This window comes from Schistocerca nitens, chromosome 7 (genome assembly GCF_023898315.1).
Source record: "Schistocerca nitens isolate TAMUIC-IGC-003100 chromosome 7, iqSchNite1.1, whole genome shotgun sequence".
Taxonomy (NCBI): Eukaryota; Metazoa; Arthropoda; class Insecta; order Orthoptera; family Acrididae; genus Schistocerca; species Schistocerca nitens.
In genome coordinates, this window is record NC_064620.1 from 298,133,296 (window position 1) to 298,157,405 (window position 24,110).

Genomic DNA, 24,110 nt, shown 5'->3' on the forward strand with positions numbered 1-24,110 from the left:
GACATTAAGGGGTTGGTATCTGGTTCCTGGTTCACGCCATATGAAAACCTGGTGAGAATCACTGTTCAGACTACACCTGGACTCGTCTGTGAACATAACATGGGACCACTGTTCCAATGACCATGTACTGTGTTTTTCACAACAGGCTTTACGGGCTCTCCTGTGACCAGGGGTCAGTGGAATGCGCCTTTCAGGTCTCCGGGTGAAATAACCATGTCTGTTCTGTTGTCTGTAGACTGTGTCTGGAGACAACTGTTCTACTGGCTGCGGTAAGGTCCCGATCAAGGCTGCCTGCAGTACTTTGTGGCCGTCTGCAGGCACTGATGGTGAGATATCGGTCTTCTTGTGGTGTTGTACACTGTGGACGTCCTGTACTGTAGCACCTGGACACATTTCCTGTCTGCTGGAATTGTTGACACAATCTTGAGATCACACTTTGTGGCACACGGAGGGCCCATGCTACGACTTGCTGTGTTTGAACAGCCTCCAGTCGCCCTAGTATTCTACCCCTCATAACGTCATCAACATGTGTTTTTTGAGCCATTTTCAACACACAGTCACCATTAGCACGTCTGAAAACATCTGCACACTTACCCGCTGCACCCCGAGGTGATTTAAACCCGCAAACCAGCCACCAGAGCGTTGTTTCACCATGTATCGGCATTATCCTTAATTTATGAGCATGAGTGTAGGAGGGTAGGTTTCGAGTAATAGGTTGGTCTACAAGAGCAGAGATTCTCTCAGTGGGGGCACAATAACCAGTCACAGGAACTGTGGAGAGTCAGTGGAGGAAATGGTTGGTATCTTTTCTATAGGAGGATAGGTTCCGGGTAATAGGTTGAAGGTTTTGGTGTAAGAGAGCAGAGATTCTCTCAATGGGGCCACAGCAACTGGCCACAGTGGGGTACACTGGGTGGTTGGTTTATGGACTTTAGGAAGCACATAGAAGGTAGGTGTGCGGGATGTGGTAGGGGTGAGCGGTCCTGCAAAACTATGTCAACCAAGCCCAGACCTACTTGTAATACCTCCTCTCCATCGGCAAAATTCTCTTGCTATGCAATCCTAAATTGCTGGAACCCGTAACACACATTGAAACTCTTGCCCTCCTGGGACTAGATCAACATGCGCAACGCCACCTTGAAAAGGCCTCCACCTTGCTCACTTCCTATTCCCACGTTGGAGTACCATGTCCACCACCTCTACAACAACCTCCAAACCTCACCCTCATCCCCTCATAGCTGACAAACTCTGTCTTGCAGACCTACTACATTTACCTCACCCTCCAAAACTAACTCTCGCCACCATACAGAATCCAGAACCGAAACAGACCCATAAGACAGTGATGAACCTTTCCTCCAGTAACCTTAGCCTCACAGAAATATCAATCCTTTGCAAAGGCCTCACCTTTTGCCCCACTCCCAAATTCAATAATGCAGGTCTTCACTCTTTCTCCCAGTTCCTACAGTGAACACACTGTCTCGCCACCAACCCTATCAATCAGACTCAATCAAAGACTAATATTGAACCCTGCCCAACTCAGTTCACTCCCCCAACCAACCATGATCCACCTCCACTGCCTGCAAATCACCCTCTGTTAACTTTTCAGAATTTCTTAATCTCGAACCTTGCCTCACCATCAATCCCCAAATCCCTCAACATGCAAACTACCCTTATATCTGCAGAAAGAACTGCAGTCCACCACATAAAAATTCATCCCGACATTATAATCTCACCTGTGGACAAAGGCTCCACCACTTTTGTTTTGAACCACAAGGTTTACCTGGCAGAAGGACTCCACCAGCTGTCAGATACGTCCACTTACAAACCTTGCCACAATGGCCCCATTGCAGAAACCCAGCAGGATCGCCAGCCACTCCTCAAATCCAAAGGCCCATCTCAGAACCTCTCCACAGCGTCCATCTCTCCGCTCACCCCTACCGCTTCCCACACACCTTCCTTCTACATGCTTCCTAAAGTCCACAAACTCAACCACCCAGGACACCTCACAGTGGCTGGTTATTCTGCTCCCACTGAGAGAATCTCTGCTCTTGTAGACCAACACCCTCAACCTATTACCCGGAACCTACGCTCCCAAATAAAAGATACCAACCATTTCCTCCACCGACTCTCCACTGTTCCTGTGGCTGGCCGGTTACTGTGACCCGACTGAGAGAATCTCTGCTCTTGTAGACTGACAGCTTCAACCTATTACCTGGAACCTACCCGTCTGTATAAAAGATACTAACCATTTCCTCCACCGACTCCCCACCGTTCCTGTCCCTTTACCACATGGTGCCATGCTCATTACTATTGATGCCACCTACCTTTAAACTAACATCCCTAATGCCCATGGCCTTACCACTATTGAACACTATCTTTCCCAATGCCTGATGGATCCCAAACCAACAACCTCCTTCCTAGTTGCCATTACCAACTGTATGCTCACTCACAATTACTTCTCCACGGAAGGCATTACCTACGGCTATGGGCACCCGCGTGGCACCATCCTATGCCAACCTATTCATGGGCTATCTAGAGAATACTTCCTAACATCCAGAATCCTAAATCCCTCACCTGGTTCAGATTCATTGATGGCATCTCTGCAACCTGGGTCGAGGGTTAGGGCACCCTACCCACATTCCTCCACAACCTGAACAGCTTCTCCCCCATTTGCTTCACCTCATCCTTCTCAACCCACTACCCAACAAGCCACCTTTGTAGATGTTGATCTCCACCTCAAAGATGACTACGTCAGTACATCTGTCCATATCAAACCTACTAACCACCAGCAATACCTTCACTTCGACAATTGCCACCCGTTCCATACCAAGAAGTCCCTTCCATACAGCATTTCTGCAGTGACGAGCAGTCACTCTCGAAATATACCGAAAGTCTCACTGAATCCTTCACAGACCGTAATTATACTCCCAACCTTGTACAAAAACAAATCTCCCTTACCTTACCTTTTCAGTCTTACGATCCGGCCATAGAGGAACATTCCCCTCATTACATCCTCCACCAGCGTTTCGACTACCTCTTGTCATGCCCTGAAATGAGAAATGTCCTGCCCACTATCCTTCCCACTCCTCCCACAGTGGTATTCCGCCATCCACCGAACCTACACAATATACATGTCCATCCCTACACAACCGCTGCTCCCAACCCTTTACCTCATGGCTCATACTCTTGTAATGGAACTAGATGCAAGACCTGTTCCACACATCCTCCCACCACCACCACCACCAACACCTACTCCAGTCCAGTCACAAACATCACCATCCCATCAAAGGCAGAGCTACCTGTGAAATGAGTCATGTGATCTACAAGGTCAGTTGCAACCGCTGTACTGCATTCTGTGTGGCATAACAACCAACAAGCTGTCTGTCCGCATGAATAGCCACTGACGAACTGTAGCCAAGAAAAAAGTGGACGATCCTGTTGTTGAGCATGCATCCCAACATGACATCCTGCATTTGAGTGACTGCTGCACAACCTGTGCCATATGGATCCTTCTCACCAACAGCATCTTTTCTGAACTGCACAGGTGGGAACTTTCCCTGCAATACATCCTATGTTCGCGTAACCCTCCTGGCCTCAACCTTCGTTAATCATTGTCCTCACCCATCCAGCCCTTTCCCCATTCCAATTTCTCCACTACCCAGCCCTTATTCCACCATTGCACCCAGTCTTTTTGCTTATCTACCTTCCCACTACCCCTGCCCCACCCTTCCCCTGCTGCCCTCCTTCTAACATCCCGACTGCACACCTTCACATAATTGCCCTATCCTCTCTCCACCTCGTGCTCCCCAGCAGCACTTCACTGTACCCCCACTATCCCTCCCCCTCCTGGTCCCAACCTCCTCCATATGCCCAATCAGTTGCCACTCTCATCATGCACTGGTGCAGCTGCTTGCAGTGTGGCTTGAGTTGCCAGAGACTGCAGTTGTGTGTGTGTGTGTGTGTGTGTGTGTGTGTGTGTGTGTGTGTGTGTGTGTGTGTTGCATTTGCATATGTGTGTGTAAGTGTGTGTGTGTGTGGGGGGGGGGGGGGGTTGAGGAGGGCCATTCTGGCCGAAAGCTAATTTGTGACTTTCTTTTTATTGTGCCTATCTGCAGCTCAGCATCTCCGCAATATGGTGAGTAGCAACTTTCCTTTTCATAAGATTAAATTATAGAATCAGTTGGCAAGGTGGCCAGTCTAGGGTATTTATTAAAAATGTGGGTGGATAACACTTATTTGTTTCTTTGCTGACTGCACTTTGGGAGAGTGGTAGCTTATCACTGTTCATGTGATGTTTATGGCTGACATGAGTGTGGGACTTGAAGGGACTTCTGTTGTGAAATGGGCGGACACTACGTGATTGGAAGAACTATTGGCAGAATACCATTCATTGTTCATACCTGCCCTAAATTTCTTATTACCTTCTCCCTTTCCCAACTTACTTTTCTTCTCCATCTACTGTTTTTATCCTCTATTTGTTGTATAGTTTTTCTGCTGTAATCATAACACATAATAATGTACAGCAACAATTTACCATTAGGTTCGACTGTGTCGCAGAGCTTCGGACAATGTAACTTTACGTTCTGAAGCAGCAGCTCTGTGTCGAAAGGCAGCAGAACTGGCAGCAGCACTTCGTGACCATTCTGGAGCTGTACAACTTTACAAGGAAGCACTTGTTCATGCTCCCAGTGACCGCACTGCCTTGGTTGCAATGGCCAAGTTGTATATGCAGGTATTTAAACCTTAGTGATTATCATTCACATGCTGGCGGAATTTCTTTAGAACAGTTTAGACATAAAAAATATAGATTACATAGCTGTATCACAGAGATTATTACTTTGTCGTATATTGAACCAGGGACCTAGAAACAATGGAGAGGCTTTGTCCTGCTGTAGCCCTGAGTGGTTCACAACCCCACAACAGGCCACAGCATTCCACCCACGCCACCACCACACCACACGGAACTGTGCCCCCCCCCCCCCCCCCCCCAGCCGGGAACCGGGAACATCTCATACCAGATTAGTGTACCCCAAATGTTTGCGTGGTAGAGTAATTATGGTGTAGGCGTATGTGGAGACAGTGTTTGCGCAGCAATCGCCGACATAGTGTAACTGAGGCAGAATAAGGGGAACCAGCCCGCATTCACCTAGGCAGATGGAAAACTGCCTAAAGACCATCCACAGGCTTGCTGGCACACCGGACCTCCACACTAGTCTGCTGGGTCAGCCGGCACACCTTCCCGCTCGGGAAGCAGCATGTTAGATTGCGCAGCTAGCCGTGTGGGCTTTGTCATGCATAATCAATATGATTGTGAAACACTTGCCATATTTGTCCCAACATGTCATAGTTGATATCAGCAACCGTGTTAATTGTCCTTCTTTGCAGTTCTTCCAAATTAAATGGCAGCAGTGGAGGCTGGAGCACTGGTGGAGCACTGTCCTAGTTTTAAAATGAAGTCTCCACTCTTGTGTTGTAATTGTGGCATAAGCCGTTGCTACTGCATGTCCAAGTACACAAATTCAATCAGTATTCTCCCTGATGGCAGGAGGAGAGGAGCAACATGGTACAAAAGACGTTAACTTTAGGTGAATCATGAGTGTGTTTCAAAATCTTGCATGAAAGTTCACTGTCCCAATCATGCATATTATGATGATTAACCATTGTACACAAATGAAATGGATTCTTCCGGTAGCTGCTGCAAGTCACTGCAGAAGTCAGAATGTAGTTCATTGGCTTGGGAAATCATTGCATATAACAATTGTGGCTGGTAAGGTTTTACATGCAGACATTTGCATAGAGCGCACTAGTCAGTTATCTGGAGTTCATTGCTCGCACTTATTGTTGATTTCTTCAGACTTTTGCTGAATGCTTACCAAACAAACTCAGGCTTCTTTTCTGACAATTCGGGCTGCCCTGTCTTCTTTGCACCTCATAAAAAACCAGTCTCACAGAGTGGTCCACCCATGGACTGTTTTGTATGCTGGAGCTTTTACCTGATATTTGGTACAAAGTCATCACTGAACCGTCACAAATGACTTACATTTAGTGAATTCAAAGATGCAAAATGTATAGGGCATTCCATTATACACCATGTTCTGACATGAGTAGTACAGTCTGCAACTATGCCATGGTGCATATTATGAATTGAAACTTGGGAGTGTTGCTCTGTTCACTGATATGTGTCATTTTTCTTTGTGTGTTGTAGTTTTCGCACTGTCATCTTATGAAATCCAGGTGTACTTATCCACAATCATGCATATTGTCATCTCCAATGAACATCAGTTTATACTTTAATAATTTGCGCATATATCCATACATACGTAACTCAATTGCATTAATATATTGCCTTGGATAAATCTTGATTCTCATTTTTTTTTGTCAGTTGCTCATCTCTACTCTCTTAATCATTGACAAAGTCATCATACTCACAGTTGTGCCAGAATCTTGTTATTTACTTCCATTGTTTCTTCTGCAACTGCCACAGTATTATGGTTTACATACCCAGTGGGCAATTTCATATGTTCATTCAAATTGTATCCAGTATATTTATTATCTTCTGTTTTGCAGTATTCTGTTTTTACTAACCACCAACTCACAAACTGTTTCTACTAATTGTTCTGTTGTGTGTATTACCCTAATCTTACTTGTATTCATAGACATCACCTAAGTTGTCTTGGACTTTAGAAAAAATTGAATAAATGGTCTGGTTTGTGCAGGGATCAGTCCATTGATGAGGCATTGTTGGTTGTAGTGCCCGCAGTACACTGGCTCATCCTCAGTACCATTGGTAGACCCTCATACAGGCAAGGTTTATGCCAGCAGGGTGACAGTGTGTTTGTAAGACTGCTCAGGCAAGAGAGTAAATCAGGCAGATGCTCAGTCAAGTTGCTGTTAACTGTCCGTGTCTGGCAGTGAACTGAGATTGTAATGCTGGTACCACATCTGCAGGCCAATTGGCTGGTGGTTGGTGGGACTACTGTGGCTGGATAAGGTTCCAGTGGCGTTGAAAAGGTGTTCTTGCCCAAGAACACCATGGTCATTTGTCCCGAAAAGATGTATACATTGTTTATGGTTTCCAGGTAGACACTTTTTGAATTTTCTGCCTCAGGTTGCTGCTTCTGGGCAGAGTCAAAGTATGTGCTGTTGGGAAGGATGTAATGTCCGTGATGTCTGTAGTGTCAACAAAAGTTGTGGCTGGTGATGTTGTTGCAACACCATCACCAGATTTTTAATTGTTCTGCATGATTCTGTAAGAAGTCAATAGAAGTGTCAGAGCCATTGTCGGTGAAAGTTAATAGAAGGGTCAGGGCCATTGTCGATGCTTTACTATCTATTAAATTTTTTTACATATGTGCAATGAACATTGTGATGAATCATTCCACATTGCCATTGCTTAGGGGTGGATGTTTCTCAAATGATCAAGTATTGTTGTTCACAGTTTCTGGTAGGGAAAACTTGGTGGAGTTTTAGGCCACAAAGTCTACAAAAAGCCCACGCAAATGGACAGGTACCTTCACAAAAATTCAAATCACCACCCCAACAAAAAAAGAGTCTTGAGCAAAACATTGGTGGACCGGGGTAAAAGAACATGTGAACTGAAGTTCTTAGAGGAAGAGCTTGACATTCAAGAACTACTTTCAGAAAAAAGGCTGCTGTGGGGAACTACACGTAACACTTGGCATTTTCGTCAACAGGATTATACTCCTATACAGGAATGTTCCAGGACAAGATTTTTCATTTCTGAGTTTGGAATACTAAAAAGGAACAAATGTTGTTTTTATGTTACCTGGTATATGTGCCTTCTTGAAATGACGTTGGCTATGTTTACGCAGAAACTCACTGTATGGCAGAGATGTGCTTAGCAACACACCGTTTGGGTTCTTGATGCTTTAGTTACGGTGACACAATGGATGCTGATTGTGAGCAAAGAATGAATATTAAGTTGTGCATTAAGCTTGGGAAAACCCCTAGTGAAACATGGACTGTGATTAAGCAAGCATGTGCAGGTGAGGCAATTTCGAGAAGTCATGTTTTCGAGTGGCACAAAAGGTTTTGTGAAGGCATTCAGTGCAAGATGATCCCAGAGCTGACTGGCTGTCTACAGCACATACTGAATCAAATGTGAAGCTTGTAAGGCAGTTATTCCAAGATGACCATTATGTAGCTGTGCATGCAATATCACAAGAACTCAATTTGAATCGTGATGTGTGTCATAAGATTTTAAGCCAAGGTTTAGGGAAATGGAAACGTAATGTAAAACTCATCCCTCACACACTAACAGATGAACAGAAGGAGGAAAGACGAAGAATTTCTGCTGAATTACTGGATAGAGCCAAACATGATCCTACATTTCTGTCAAAGATTATTGCGGGGAATGAAAGTTGGTGCTTCGAAGTATGACCTCACAGGAAGTGTGAAAGTGCTGAATGGCAGAGTCCTTTATCACCAGCCTTGAAAAAAGTCATCTACCATTGAGAACAAAGACAATATCCATCACATTCTTTGATAGTAAATTATTAGTTCAGCATGAGTATGTTCCTCTTGTTCAAACAAGAAACCAAACTGTTTACGTCGAAGTCTTGAACATTTGTGACAAGCAACTCGACATTGCCACCCTAATTTGTGGCAGTGTCAGGACGGGTTCGTATTGCATGACAATGCAAGACCCCATACTGTTTTATCTGTTACCAAGTATCTGGCCTGACATTCTGTTATTGCCATCCCACAACCGCCATATTCGCCCAACCTCCCACCTTGAGATTTTTTCTTGTTTCCCTGAGTGAAAAGGCAACTGAAGGGAAAGCGTCATCAATATATCACAGACAACCAATGGGCTGTGAACAAATGAGCTGACAAGTATCACAGAAGAAAATTTCCCTGCTAACTTCCAAGACCTCGGAGAAACATTGGCAACTGTGTGTAGATAGCCAAGGGAATACTTCAATAGCAGCTAGGATCATTACTTGGTAATTCTATTTTTTTAAACCTGTCCTGGAACTTTTCTGACAAAGGAATATAAAATACCTTGCTCATATAATCAAGTATACAGGGGAACTACTTAAAGAAGTATTAATACCTGTTTCAAGGAACACAAGAGCAATTGTCACCTGGGAAACATGGATTAATCAGCAATAGCAGATCATGCACTGGAACCAGAGAACTACTAAATTCATTTCTCCAATACTATAGCTTTATCAGGATCCAGTCATTACTCTCCTAGGATATACAGAGAGCTCATAGAAATTCAAAAACACAAAACCAACTTTAACAGAAAATACTGCAGTGCAGTCACTGAGACACTACACTGCACTCAATTAAGAATGAACTCGCAAATTGTGATTATGGTTCCACAGCAGCTGTAGAGTTTTTGAGAAAAAATTAAAATTTGTGCCAGGCCAGGACTTGAACCCGGATTTCCCACTTGTTGTGAACATATGCCTTAACAACTTCAGCTATCTGAGCACACTTCCAGGAATGCCCCAAATCTCCATTTGTCCTGGTGTCTATGCTCCCTTGTGTTTGTGCTATACTACTGTGATTCCTGCACAGGGCGAGACACTGTTTTCTCTTATCTTTACCTTTCTGTGGCATGAAATTTAGCAGTGCAGTTTCTGAGACTCTGTGTTGGCCATCAACAGCTACATTTTGTGAGTTCATTCTTAATTGAATGTGGCTGTTGATCATCAACACAATGTTTGAGACACTTCACTGCCGTATTTCATGTCATAGAGAGGCAATGACGAGAGAAAACAGTGTCTCACCTTGTGCGGGGATCATGATAATACAGTGTGAGCACGAGGAAAAGTAGACACCAGGACAAATGGAGATTTGGGTCACTCCTGGAAGCATGCTCAGATAACGAAAGTCCTTAAGACAACTGCTCACAAAAGTCAGAAATTTGGGTTCAAGTTCTGGTATGACACAACTTTTCATGTGTCCTGAAATATTCGACAACTGATCTGGAGTCATATATGTAATATGTGAGCTCATTTCTAACAGAAAAGAAAATGGATTGATATTATACAAGTTGCAAGCCTTTGTGCGACATAAAACCAACAGTGCCAACTGTTACCCTCGAAGAGCTCCAAAACATGCATTGATGCAACTCCGTGATCTTCAGCAGAGGTCTAATGATGTCAGAAACCAACCGTTACATGGTTGCAAGTAAACAGTTGCCTGACTGAGCTTGTCTAAGTTTGAAACTGCTACATGAGTCTTCATTGCCTCTGATGTTGTCTCCAACATTAAGGGGCAAACAGTTAGCCAGAGAAATGTGTCTTAGACAATGGCCTAATGCTTATAAAACAAAAATGTCCATGACTGCAAATGCTTGATGTAAGTGTCTGCATTGTGTGATAATAGTTCTTGTTTGCCCAGTTCTAGGTCTGGATATATTGGAAGCTGAGAAAGAGTTTCTGCATTTGTGTGTTTCACAATTGGTCTGTAATATATTTTATAACTGTAAGAACTAAAAATTATTCCCATCGCTGTGATCTTTGTGCTGTTCATTGTGAAATAGTGTTATTTACTCCAAAAAAGTGTGGTTTATGGTGTATTGTCAGTGAAAAGGTAAAATTTTATGCCATAGAGAGATACATGGAATTTCTGTACAACACATACGATAGCAAGTTTCCCCTTTTCAGTTTTTGAATAGTTAAGGTGAATTGAATTTAGTATTTTAAATGTCTGTCCAATAGGGTGTTTTCAGCATCAACATTTTTCTGTGGTAGTACTGCACCTATCCGATATGGAAATGTGTCTGCTGCTATCATCAGGTGTTTGCCTGTTGTGAATTTCTCACAGCGTGGTGTGGAGTATGATTTTGTTTTAAGAACTCTAAACACTTCTGATTTGGTATCCCTGTTCACTAGGGTGTCATTGAAAGACTCATTGGAACTGATTGCAGAGAAATTTGATGATGCTCTGCTGGACCTTCTCAGACATATACTGACCTCATCTTACGTTTTGTATGGGGGCCAATATTATGAACAGACAGAAGCTGTAGCCATGGGCAGCCCTCTGTCTCCAGTGGTTGCCAATATGTTCCTGGAGAGATCTGAAGGGGAGGCATTAGAGATTGCGAGATACAAACCCACATGCTTCTTCAAGTATTTGGATGTTACCTTTGTGCTCTGTCTTCATGGATAGGCTTAGTGACCTTCTCTCTAACATCTGAACTTATGCCGCCCAAATATTAAGCTCACCTTAGAACTGGGAAAGGATGGCCAGTTGCTGTTACAAGATGTACTTTTCAAAAGAAGAGCAGATTGTTCATTTGGTGACAGTTGTTGTTGTTGTTGTTGTTGTTGTTGTGGTCTTCAGTCCTGAGACTGGTTTGATGCAGCTCTCCATGCTACTCTATCCTGTGCAAGCTTCTTCATCTCCCAGTACCTACTGCAACCTACATCCTTCTGAATCTGCTTAGTGTATTGATCTCTTGGTCTCCCTCTACGATTTTTACCCTCCACGCTGCCCTTCAATGCTAAATTTGTGATCCCTTGATGCCTCAAAACATGTCCTACCAACCGATCCCTTCTTCTAGTCAAGTTGTGCCACAAACTTCTCTTCTCCCCAATCCTATTCAATACCTCCTCATTAGTTACATGATCTACCCACCTTATCTTCAGCATTCTTCTGTAGCACCACATTTCGAAAGCTTCTATTCTCTTCTTGTCCAAACTGGTTATCGTCCATGTTTCACTTCCATACATGGCTACACTCCATACAAATACTTTCAGAAACGACTTCCTGACACTTAAATCTATACTCGATGTTAACAAATTTCTCTTCTTCAGAAACGCTTTCCTTGCCATTGCCAGTCTACATTTTATATCCTCTCTACTTCGACCATCATCAGTTATTTTACTCCCTAAATAGCAAAACTCCTTTACTACTTTAAGTGTCTCATTTCCTAATCTAATCCCCTCAGCATCACCCGATTTAATTTGACTACATTCCATTATCCTCGTTTTGTTTTTGTTGATGTTCATCTTATATCCTCCTTTCAAGACACTGTCCATTCCGTTCAAGTGCTCTTCCAAGTCCTTTGCTGTCTCTGACAGAATTACAATGTCATCGGCGAACCTCAAAGTTTTTACTTCTTCTCCATGAATTTTAATACCTACTCCGAATTTTTCTTTTGTTTCCTTTACTGCTTGCTCAATATACAGATTGAATAACATCCGGGAGAGGCTACAACCCTGTCTCACTCCTTTCCCAACCACTGCTTCCCTTTCATGCCCCTCGACTCTTATAACTGCCGTCTGGTTTCTGTACAAATTGTAAATAGCCTTTCGCTCCCTGTATTTTACCCCTGCCGCCTTCAGAATTTGAAAGAGAGTATTCCAGTTAACGTTGTCAAAAGCTTTCTCTAAGTCTACAAATGCTAGAAACATAGGTTTGCCGTTTCTTAATCTTTCTTCTAAGATAAGTCGTACGGTTAGTATTGCCTCACGTGTTCCAACATTTCTACGGAATCCAAACTGATCTTCCCCGAGGTCCGCTTCTACCAGTTTTTCCATTCGTCTGTAAAGAATTCGCGTTAGTATTTTGCAGCTGTGACTTATTAAACTGATAGTTCGGTAATTTTCACATTTGTCAACACCTGCTTTCTTTGGTATTGGAATTATTATATTCTTCTTGAAGTCTGTGGGTATTTCGCCTGTCTCATACATCTTGCTCACCAGATGGTAGAGTTTTGTCATGACTGGCTCTCCCAAGGCCATCAGTAGTTCTAATGGAATGTTGTCTACTCCCGGGGCCTTGTTTCGACTCAGGTCTTTCAGTGCTCTGTCAAACTCTTCACGCAGTATCTTATCTCCTATTTCATCTTCATCTACATCCTCTTCCATTTCCATAATACTGTCCTCAAGTACATCGCCCTTGTATAAACCCTCTATATACTCCTTCCACCTTTCTGCCTTCCCTTCTTTGCTTAGAACTGGGTTGCCATCTGAGCTCTTGATATTCATACAAGTGGTTCTCTTCTCTCCAAAGGTCTCTTTAATTTTCCTGTAGGCAGTATCTATCTTACCCCTAGTGAGACAAGCCTCTACATCCTTACATTTGTCCTCTAGCCATCCCTGCTTAGCCATTTTGCACTTCCTGTCGATCTCATTTTTGAGGCGTTTGTATTCCCTTTTGCCTGCTTCATTTACTGCATTTTTATATTTTCTCCTTTCATCAATTAAATTCAATATTTCTTCTGTTACCCAAGGATTTCTATTAGCCCTCGTCTTTTTACCTACTTGATCCTCTGCTGCCTTCACTACTTCATCCCTCAGAGCTACCCATTCTTCTTCTACTGTATTTCTTTCCCCCATTCCTGTCAATTGTTCCCTTATGCTGTCCCTGAAACTCTGTACAACCTCTGGTTCTTTCAGATTATCCAGGTCCCATCTCCTTAAATTCCCACCTTTTTGCAGTTTCTTCAGTTTCAATCTGCAGTTCATAACCAATAGATTGTGGTCAGAATCCACATCTGCCCCTGGAAATGTCTTACAATTTAAAACCTGGTTCCTAAATCTCTGTCTTACCATTATATAATCTATCTGATACCTATTAGTATCTCCAGGATTCTTCCACGTATACAACCTTCTTTTATGATTCTTGAACCAAGTGTTAGCTATGATTAAGTTATGCTCTGTGCAAAATTCTACAAGGCGGCTTCCTCTTTCATTTCTTCCCCCCAATCCATATTCACCTACTATGTTTCCTTCTCTCCCTTTTCCTACTGACGAATTCCAGTCACCCATGACTATTAAATTTTCATCTCCCTTCACTACCTGAATAATTTCTTTTATCTCGTCATACATTTCATCAATTTCTTCATCATCTGCAGAGCTAGTTGGCATATAAACTTGTACTACTGTAGTAGGCATGGGCTTTGTGTCTATCTTGGCCACAATAATGCGTTCACTATGCTGTTTGTAGTAGCTAACCCGCACTCCTATTTTTTTATTCATTATTAAACCTACTCCTGCATTACCCCTATTTGATTTTGTATTTATAACCCTGTAATCACCTGACCAAAAGTCTTGTTCCTCCTGCCACCGAACTTCACTAATTCCCACTATATCTAACTTTAACCTATCCATTTCCCTTTTTAAATTTTCTAACCTACCTGCCCGATTAAGGGATCTGACATTCCAAGCTCCGATCCGTAGAATGCCAGTTTTCTTTCTCCTGATAACGACGTCCTCTTGAGTAGTCCCCACCCGGAGATCCGAATGGGGGACTATTTTACCTCCGGAATATTTTACCCAAGAGGACGCCATCATCATTTAATCATACAGTAAAGCTGCATGTCCTCGGGAAAAATTACGGCTGTAGTTTCCCCTTGCTTTCAGCCGTTCGCAGTACCAGCACAGCAAGGCCGTTTTGGTTAATGTTACAAGGCCAGATCAGTCAATCATCCAGACTGTTGCCCCTGCAACTACTGGAAAGGCTGCTGCCCCTCTTCAGGAACCACATGTTTGTCTGGCCTCTCAACAGATACCCTTCCGTTGTGGTTGCACCTACGGTACGGCCATCTGTATCGCTGAGGCACACAAGCCTCCCCACCAACGGCAAGGTCCATGGTTCATGGTGACAGAGTGTATTGCAAACCTACACACACTGATTTATTCCAGCAAGCCAGCTGCTGTCATACTCAGTGCAGAATGGAGTCCTGAAGTCATTGATCCATGGAGTGTACACCTCTCAGACCCAGATAGTCTTGCAGTAGAAATATAGCATCTACGCTCAGTGTTCTGCAAGAATGTAAACATGGTAAAGCACGTTCAGAAGACCCTTCAACCAGTCACTCTACCGCACATTCTAGAAGAAGATAAGATGAGGCAAAGATTGTGGCATACCTGCCTTATGCAGGATCTATTTCTGTCAAAATAAGCAGGATTCTCAGGAAGCACAATGTCACATATGTGTTCTGTTCACCTACCAAAACAAGAGGGCTACTGGGAAATGTGAAAGATGACTCTGGAGTCTGAAAACGAGGAATTTATAATACACCTTGCCAATGTGGCATGTTGTACATTGAACCAAACAACTAGGATAGTGGACATCAGATGCAAACAATGTCCGAGGCACAACTGACTAAGACAGTGAAGTAAATAAGCAGTTGCCGAGCGCTGTCTGGAACTCAATTATTTCATGAAACCTGATGAAACAAGGGCTTTGGCACAAACTCCCAGATACTGGGACAATGTTATAGGAGGGTTTATACAGATGACAAATAACCTGATGAATTGTGACACTGGGTACCAACCCAGTAGAGTCTGGGATCCTGCACTGGAGTTGTTGAAAGTGCAGTAGGGGCAGCAGCAGAACTCCGCAAAAAGGAGAACTGAGAATGTGGACATGGAAAATGAACCCCAGATAAGTCGCTGGACCAAAGATGGTACATTGTGGGGCACTTCTAGTCGGAGCAGACCGCAAAGAGAGTAGCTGGAATCATAGTGAGCCAAAAACAGAACAATTGTGCAGACAATTTCCTGGGACTGAAGATGAAACACTGCATTTGGCCTGCTGCACTGGACCAAAGAAGGAATGCCTAAGACTGTTTCTATTGGGAGCAGACCACAGAGAGAACACCTGTAACTGTAGCAGACCAAAAATAGAATGCCTGCCTCCAGACAGGTGCTCCGGACTGAAGAGGGAACGCCTGAGAGACACTGCTAGTGGGAGTAGTGTAGGTATAAATACTGGACACGTTCCACTTGACGAGCAGTCTCAGTTAGCACCTCATGAAGATAACAAGTCACATTGTCAAAATAGCATGCAGAATAATGGTGATGTCCAGCAGAATACCCAGCACCTCAAGATGGAAGATGTTATGTATTTTTCCATCAGGAAACTACTGATTGCACCTAATTAATCCATTCTTACAATATAATCTCCGTCACTAAGTCATGTCTGTAATTTATATACATGTGATGTTTAGATCTGGAGGTAAGCGTAAAACATCATCCAAAATTATGCTAAATGCGCTCTCTGAAAACTATTTAGAGTGATTAATTTATGAGCCCAACTGAACAGTAAACGGTTGTGTAATCGTGAGCTAACAACGAGCATCAAAATGGGTACAAGTAATAGTGTACATAGGGTTGTCATAGTGAGACAGAATACCACACCTCCCAAATCCACCAAAAAAAAAAAAAAAAAAAAAAAAAAAAAAAAAAAAAAAAAACACACAAAATTCAAGCTTTCGCAACAAACTGTTGCCTCATCAGGAAAGAGGGAAGGAGAGGGAAAGACGAAAGGATGTGGGTTTTAAGGGAGAGTGTAAGGAGTCATTCCAATCCTGGGAGCGGAAAGACTTACCTTAGGGAGAAAAAAGGACAGGTATACACTCGCGCAAACACACACATATCCATCCACACATATACAGACACAAGCAGACATATTTAAAGACAAAGAGTTTGGGCAGAGATGTCAGTCGAGGCGGAAGTGCAGAGGCAAAGATGTTGTTGAATGACAGGTGAGGTATGAGTGGCAGCAACTTGAAATTAGCGGAGATTGAGGCCTGGCGGATAACGAGAAGAGAGGATATACTGAAGGGCAAGTTCCCACCTCCAGAGTTCTGACAGGTTGGTGTTAGTGGGAAGTATCCAGATAACCCGGACGGTGTAACACTGTGCCAAGATGTGCTGGCCGTGCACCAAGGCATGTTTAGCCACAGGGTGATCCTCATTACCAACAAACACTGTCTGCCTGTGTCCATTCATGCAAATGGACAGTTTGTTGCTGGTCATTCCCACATAGAACGCTTCACAGTGTAGGCAGGTCAGTTGGTAAATCACGTGGGTGCTTTCACACGTGGCTCTGCCTTTGATCGTGTACACCTTCCGGGTTACAGGACTGGAGTAGGTGGTGGTGGGAGGGTGCATGGGACAGGTTTTACACCGGGGGCGGTTACAAGGGTAGGAGCCAGAGGGTAGGGAAGGTGGTTTGGGGATTTCATAGGGATGAACTAACAGGTTACGAAGGTTAGGTGGACGGCGGAAAGACACTCTTGGTGGAGTGGGGAGGATTTCATGAAGGATAGATCTCATTTCAGGGCAGGATTTGAGGAAGTCGTATCCCTGCTGGAGAGCCACATTCAGAGTCTGATCCAGTCCCGGAAAGTACCCTGTCACAAGTGGGGCACTTTTGGGGTTCTTCTGTGGGAGGTTCTGGGTTTGAAGGGATGAGGAAGTGATTCTGGTTATTTGCTTCTGTACCAGGTCGGGAGGGTAGTTGCGGGATTCGAAAGCTGTTTTCAGGTTGTTGGTGTAATGGTTCAGGGATTCTGGACTGGAGTAGATTCGTTTGCCACGAAGACCTAGGTTGTAGGGAAGGGACCGTTTGATGTGGAATGGGTGGCAGCTGTCATAATGGAGGTACTGTTGCTTGTTGGTGGGTTTGATGTGGACGGACGTGTGAAGCTGGCCATTGGACAGATGGAGGTCAACATCAAGGAAAGAGGCATGGGATTTAGAGTAGGACCAGGTGAATCTGATGGAACCAGAGGAGTTTTGGTTGGAGAGGAAATTCTGGAGTTCTTCTTCACTGTGAGTCCAGATCATGAAGATCTCATCAATAAATCTGTACCAAACTTTGGGTTTGCAGGCCTGGGTAACCAAGAAGGCTTCCTCTAAGCGACCCATGAATAGGTTGGCGTACGAGGGGGCCATCCGGGTACCCATGGCTGTTCCCTTTAATAATTGTTGGTAGGTCTGGCCTTCAAAAGTGAAGAAGTTGTGGGTCAGGATGAAGCTGGCTAAGGTAATGAGGAAAGAGGTTTTAGGTAGGGTGGCAGGTGATCGGCGTGAAAGGAATTTCTCCATCGCAGCGAAGCCCTGGACGTGCGGAATACTTGGGTATAAGGAAGTGGCAGCAATGGTTACAAGGATGGTTTCTGGGGGTAACAGACTGGGTAAGGATTCCAGGCGTTCGAGAAAATGGTTGGTGTCTTGGATGAAGGATGGGAGACTGCATGTAATGGGTTGAAGGTGTTGATCTACGTAGGCAGAGATACGTTCTGTGGGGGCTTGGTAACCAGCTACAGTGGGGCGGCCGCGGGATGATTGGGTTTGTGAATTTTAGGATGAAGGTAGAAGGTAGGGGTGCGGGGTGTCGGTGGGGTCAGGAGGTTGATGGAGTCAGGTGAAAGGTTTTGTAGGGAGCCTAAGGTTCTGAGGATTCCTTGAAGCTCCACCTGGACATCAGGAATGGGATTATCTTGGCAAACTTTGTATGTGGTGTTGTCTGAAAGCTGACGCAGTCCCTCAGCCACATACTCCCGACGATCAAGTACCACTGTCGTGGAACCCTTGTCCGCCGGAAGAATTACGATGGAACGGTCAGCCTTCAGATCACGGATAGCTTGGGCTTCAGCAGTGGTGATGTTGGGAGTAGGATTAAGGTTTTTTATGAAGGATTGAGAGGCAAGGCTGGAAGTCATATATATATATATATATATATATATATATAAAGATGATGTGACTTGCCAAACGAAAGCGCTGGCAGGTCGATAGAGACACAAAATTCAAGCTTTCGCAACCAACCGTTGCTTCGTCAGGAAAGAGGAAAGGAGAGGGAAAGACGAAGGGATGTGGGTTTTAAGGGAGAGGGTAAGGAGTCATCCCAATCCCGGGAGCGGAAAGACTTACCTTAGGGGGAAAAAAGGACAGGTATACACTCGCGCGCACACACACACACACACACACACACACACACACACACACACACACACATATATCCATCCGCACATACACAGGCACAAGCAGACATTTGTATATGGATATATATATTCAAAAAACAGATAAAAATTCGCTTGACACCCTCCAGAGACACATCCTCCTTCCTAATTAACAATGTAAATGTAGACCAGGTGTAGCTTGAATCCAAAGAAATAGTATCAACAGTGATTGAGAGATTTATACCAAATAAATTAACAAATGATGGTCCGCTTGGAATCCGCAGTCCGGCAGGCTTTTTCCCAGCGCCGCCATTTGGTCGCAGTGTTTTTTGACCTTCGCAAGGCCTGTGACACGGCCTGGCGCCATCACATCTTACTTACCCTTCATCAGTGGTGTCTTCGGGGCCCACTCCCGATTTTTATCCGCCAGTTCCTGATCCATCGGTCATCCAGAGTCCGAGTTGGTACTGCTTTTAGTTCTCCACGGACCCAGGAGACGGGCATCCCACAGGGTTCTGTCTTGAGAGTCCTTCTTTTCCTCATTGCTATCGATGGACTTGTGGCCTCTGTCGGTCCCTTGGTCACCCCTGCCTTGTATGTGGATGATTTCTGCATTTGGGTTAGTTCCTCCTCGATGGCATCTGCAGAACGGCACCTCCAGGTAGCTATACGGCGTGCCTCTGCATGGACCCTCTCACACGGGTTTCAATTCTCTCCTTTAAAATCGCGAGTGGTCCACTTCTGTCGCCGTACTACGATCCACCCTGATCCAGAGCTCTATCTCGCTGCACAAAGATTGCCTGTGGTCCCACAGTTTTGTTTCTTGGGTCTTCTTTTCGACAACAAGCTCACTTGGCTGCCCCATATCAGACTCCTGAAGGTAGGATGTTTCCGTAAACTCAATGTCCTTCACTTCCTTGCTCACTCCTCTTGGGGTGCGGACCGTTCCCTCCTCCTCCGTCTTTATCGTGCTCTAGTCCTGTCTCGCTTGGACTATGTTTGTCAAGTTTATGGTTCAGCTGCTCCTTCCACACTGCACGTGCTGGATCCAGTCCACCATCATGGTATCCGTTTGGCCACCGGTGCCTTCCCTACTAGCCCTGTTGATAGTCTCCTGGTTGAAGCTGGGATCCCCCCCCCTTTCTGTTCGGCGGTCCCAGCTTCTGGTGTCTTATGCACTCACTATCCGTTCCTCTCCCACTCATCCTTCCTATTCTATCCTGTTCCCAGACCATGGACGTCGCCCACCCGACTCCCGCCCTCGGGCGGGTTTGCCGGTTGGGCTGCGCCTTGCGTCTCTTTGCCGTGATTTTCAGCTTCCTTCTTTGTCCTGTCTTCCTCGCTCCCTCCCCTCCACCCCTCCTTGGTTAGTTCCTCGTCCTCGACTTCGTATGGATCTCCGCCGCGGTCCGAAAGATTCCATTCCCCCGGTGGTGTTCCGTTCCTTTTTCCGCCAAATTTTATGGGAGTTTCGGGATGCTGTTGTTTTTTACACTGATGGCTCTAAATCTGCTGATCGTGTTGGGTATGCCTTCACGTCGTCTGTTGGAACAGAAAGTCATCTGCTGCCACCTACATGTGGGGTGTTTACTGCGGAATTGATGGCAATTTCCCAGGCCCTTACCTTTATTAAACAGTCCCAACACAACTGCGTTTTGTTATGCACGGACTCGATGAGTGGCCTTCTTGCTATTGACTGGTGTTTTTCGCGCCATCCCTTGGTCTCTGCCATCCATGACCATCTCGCTGATATTCACCGTGCTGCTTGTTCCATTGACTTCCTTTGGGTCCCTGGCCATGTGGGTATCCCGGGTAATGTGCTCGCTGATCGTTTGGCTGGGGGAGCAGTTACTTACCCCCCATTTTCTGTAGCCTGTCCTGCAGCGGATTTACGGCTTCACATCAAATCCCACTTCGTACAGTCATGGGCCAATTCTTGGGAGGCTACTCCCCTGTCTAATAAACTTCGTGCAACTAAGGTGACACCAGGCCCGTGGCGTTCTTCCTTTCGCATCTCCCGAAAGGACTCGACCACACTGTGTCGTCTCCGCATTGGCCATACTCGGCTGACCCATGGTTTTCTTTTGCGTGATGAGCCACCCACACTATGTGGTTGTGGAGCCTTCCAGTCAGTAGCCCACATTTTGGTTGAATGCCCCCTTCTTTTGGCTCTGCGTGCTAAGTACAGGCTCCCCCACACTTTACCTTTGATGTTGGCTGACGATTCCCAGATGGTCTCTCTGGTTCTCGGTTTCCTCCGGGAAAGTGGGTTTTATTCTCAGTTTTAAGGTTTTTAATCTCTCTCTGGTGTTGGTGCAGGGCGGTGAGTGTTTGGGTGTCTCCCACTGTAAGCAGTGTTCGGAGATTCCTGATTCACCTCCCTGACCGAAATCCTCTTTTCTTCCCCTTTTACTCTGTTTTTACCCTTTTTTTTAAAAGCTTGGTTAGTCTTTCTATTCCCTTGCGTACTTTCTACATTCTAGCAGTTGTACCTTTTAAGTCACAGGTGGTCTTGCCTATGCTGCTTCCGCATAGTGTTGGGTTCGTTCTCTTGCCGACTTCCCTCATTTTGTTTTTTACCAATGACAACATGACTGCCTTTTTACGTTTTTTCCTTTTTTCCGTTTTATTGTTCTGACTTTACTGAGTTGTCCCATTAGCGGAAAGGCGCATATTTGAAACAAGGGACTGATGACCTTGCTGTTTGGTCCCTTAAACCTCAAACAACAAACCAACAAATGATGGAATGGATCCCCCACGGTACAAACAGGTTAGAACAATGTTGCAGAAACAATCAGAAAAAGCATACCAAATCTAAACGAATGCAAAATCATCGAGATTGGTAATCTTTTACAGAAGCTCAAAATTTAGTGTGGACTTGAATTCGAGATGCTTATAATAGTTTTCATAACAAAACTTTGTTTCGAAACCAGGCAGAAAATCCAAAGAGATTCTGGTCGTATGTAAAATTTGCTAGTGGCAAGACACAATCAGTGTCTTCTCTGTGTGATAGCAAAGGAAATACTATCAATAAAGCAGAGCTACTAAACACAGCCTTCCAAAATTCCTTCACCAAAGAATACCAAGTAAATATTCCAGAATTCAGATCAAGAACAGCTGCCAACATGTGTAACTTAGAAGTAGATTTATTCGGAGGAGTGAAGCAATTTAAATCACTTAATAAAAGCAAGTCTTCCAGTCCAGATTGTATACTGACTATGCTTCATAATTAACAACCATATACAACCGCTTGCTCAGTGAAAGATTCATACCCAGAGACTAGAAAGTTGCACAGGTCACACCAATATTCAAGAAGGGCAATAGGAGTAATCCACAAAATTACTGGCCCATATCATTTAGTCGCTATGCAGCAGGATTTTGGAGCATATGCTGTGTCTGAACGTTATGAATTACCTTGAAGAGAAGAATCTATTGGAATACAGTCAGCACGATTTAGAAAATATCATTTGTTTGAAACTCAACTAGCTCTTTACTCAGGCAAAGTATTGAGTGCTATCAACAAGGGATTCCAAATTGATCCTGTATTTATACAGAGTGTTACAAAAAGGTACGGCCAAACTTTCAGGAAACATTCCTCACATGCAAATAAAGAAAAGATGTTATGTGGACATGTGTCCGGAAACACTTAATCTCCATGTTATGGCTCATTTTAGTTTCGTCAGTATGTACTGTACTTCCTCGATTCACCGCCAGTTGGCCCAATTGAAGGAAGGTAATGTTGACTTCAGTGCTTGTGTTGACATGCAACTCATTGCTCTACAGTACTAGCATCAAGCACATCAGTATGTAGCACCAACAGGTTAGTGTTCATCATGAACGTGGTTTTGCAGTCAGTTCAATGTTTACAAACGCGGAGTTGGCAGATGCCCACTTGATGTATGGATTAGCACGGGGCAATAGCCGTGGTGCGGTATGTTTGTATTGAGACAGATTTCCAGAATGAAGGTGTCCCAACAGGAAGACGTTCAAAGCAATTGATCGGCGTCTTAGGGAGCATGGAACATTCCAGCCTATGACTCGCGACTGGGGAAGACCTAGAACGATGAGGACACCTGCAATAGACGAGGCAATTCTTCGGGCATTTGACGATAACCCTAATGTCAGCATCAGAGAAGTTGCTGCTGTACAAGGTAACGTTGACCACGTCACTGTATGGAGAGCGCTACGGGAGAACCAGTTGTTTCCGTACCATGTACAACGTGTGCAGGCACTATCAGCAGCTAATTGGCCTCCACGGGTACACTTCTGCGAATGGTTCATCCAACAATGTGTCAATCCTCATTTCAGTGCATATGTTCTCTTTACGGATGAGGCTTCATTCCAACGTGATCGCCGGCCGAAGTGGCCGTGCGGTTAAAGGCGCTGCAGTCTGGAACCGCGAGACCGCTACGGTCGCAGGTTCGAATCCTGCCTCGGGCATGGATGTTTGTGATGTCCTTAGGTTAGTTAGGTTTAACTAGTTCTAAGTTCTAGGGGACTAATGACCTCAGCAGTTGAGTCCCATAGTGCTCAGAGCCATTTGAACCATTTCCAACGTGATCAAATTGTAAATTTTCACAATCAACATGTGTGGGCTGACGAGAATCCGCACTCAATTGTGCACGTCATCAACACAGATTTTCTGTGAATGTTTGGGCAGGCATTGTTGGTGATGTCTTTATTGGGCCCCATGTTCTTCCACCTACGCTCAATGGAGCACGTTATCATGATTTCATACGGGATACTCTATCTGTGCTGCTAGAACATGTGCCTTTACAAGTACGACACAACATGTGGTTCATGCACGATGGAGCTCCTGCACACCGAACGAGGTGGCGCAGTGGTTAGCACACTGGACTCGCATTCGGGAGGACGACGGTTCAATCCCGTCTCCGGCCGTCCTGATTTAGGTTTTCCGTGATTTCCCTAAATCGTTTCAGGCAAATGCCGGGATGTTTCCTTTGAAAGGGCACGGCCGATTCCCTTCCCAATCCTTCCCTAACCCGAGCTTGCGCTCCGTCTCTAATGACCTCGTTGTCGACGGGACGTTAAACACTAACCACCACCACCACCAGCTCCTGCACATTTCAGTCGAAGTGTTCGTACGCTTCTCAACAACAGATCCGGTGACCGATGGATTGGTAGAGGCGGACCAATTCCATGGCCTCCACGCTCTCCTGACCTCAACCCTCGTGACTTTCATTTATGGGGGCATTTGAAAGCTCTTGTCTACGCAACCCTGGTACCAAATGTAGAGACTCTTCGTGCTCGTATTGTGGACGGCTGTGATACAATACGCCATTCTCCAGGGCTGCATCAGCACATCAGGGATTCCATGCGACAGAGGGTGGATGCATGTATCCTCGCTAATGGAGGACATTTTGAACATTTCCTGTAACAAAGTGTTTGAAGTCATGCTGGTACGTTCTGT

General features: G+C 44.8%; 1 protein-coding gene across 1 annotated transcript in view; it reads left to right on the forward strand.

Annotated features, from left to right (window-relative positions):
* Nucleotides 1-24,110, forward strand: part of LOC126195257 (tetratricopeptide repeat protein 21B-like) — a 269,874-nt gene that overhangs the window by 189,587 nt on the left and 56,177 nt on the right. The window contains exon 14 of the mRNA XM_049933782.1: nucleotides 4,541-4,732. Within this exon, the coding sequence (XP_049789739.1) occupies nucleotides 4,541-4,732 (192 nt within the window). The remainder of the gene's footprint in view (nucleotides 1-4,540; nucleotides 4,733-24,110) is intronic.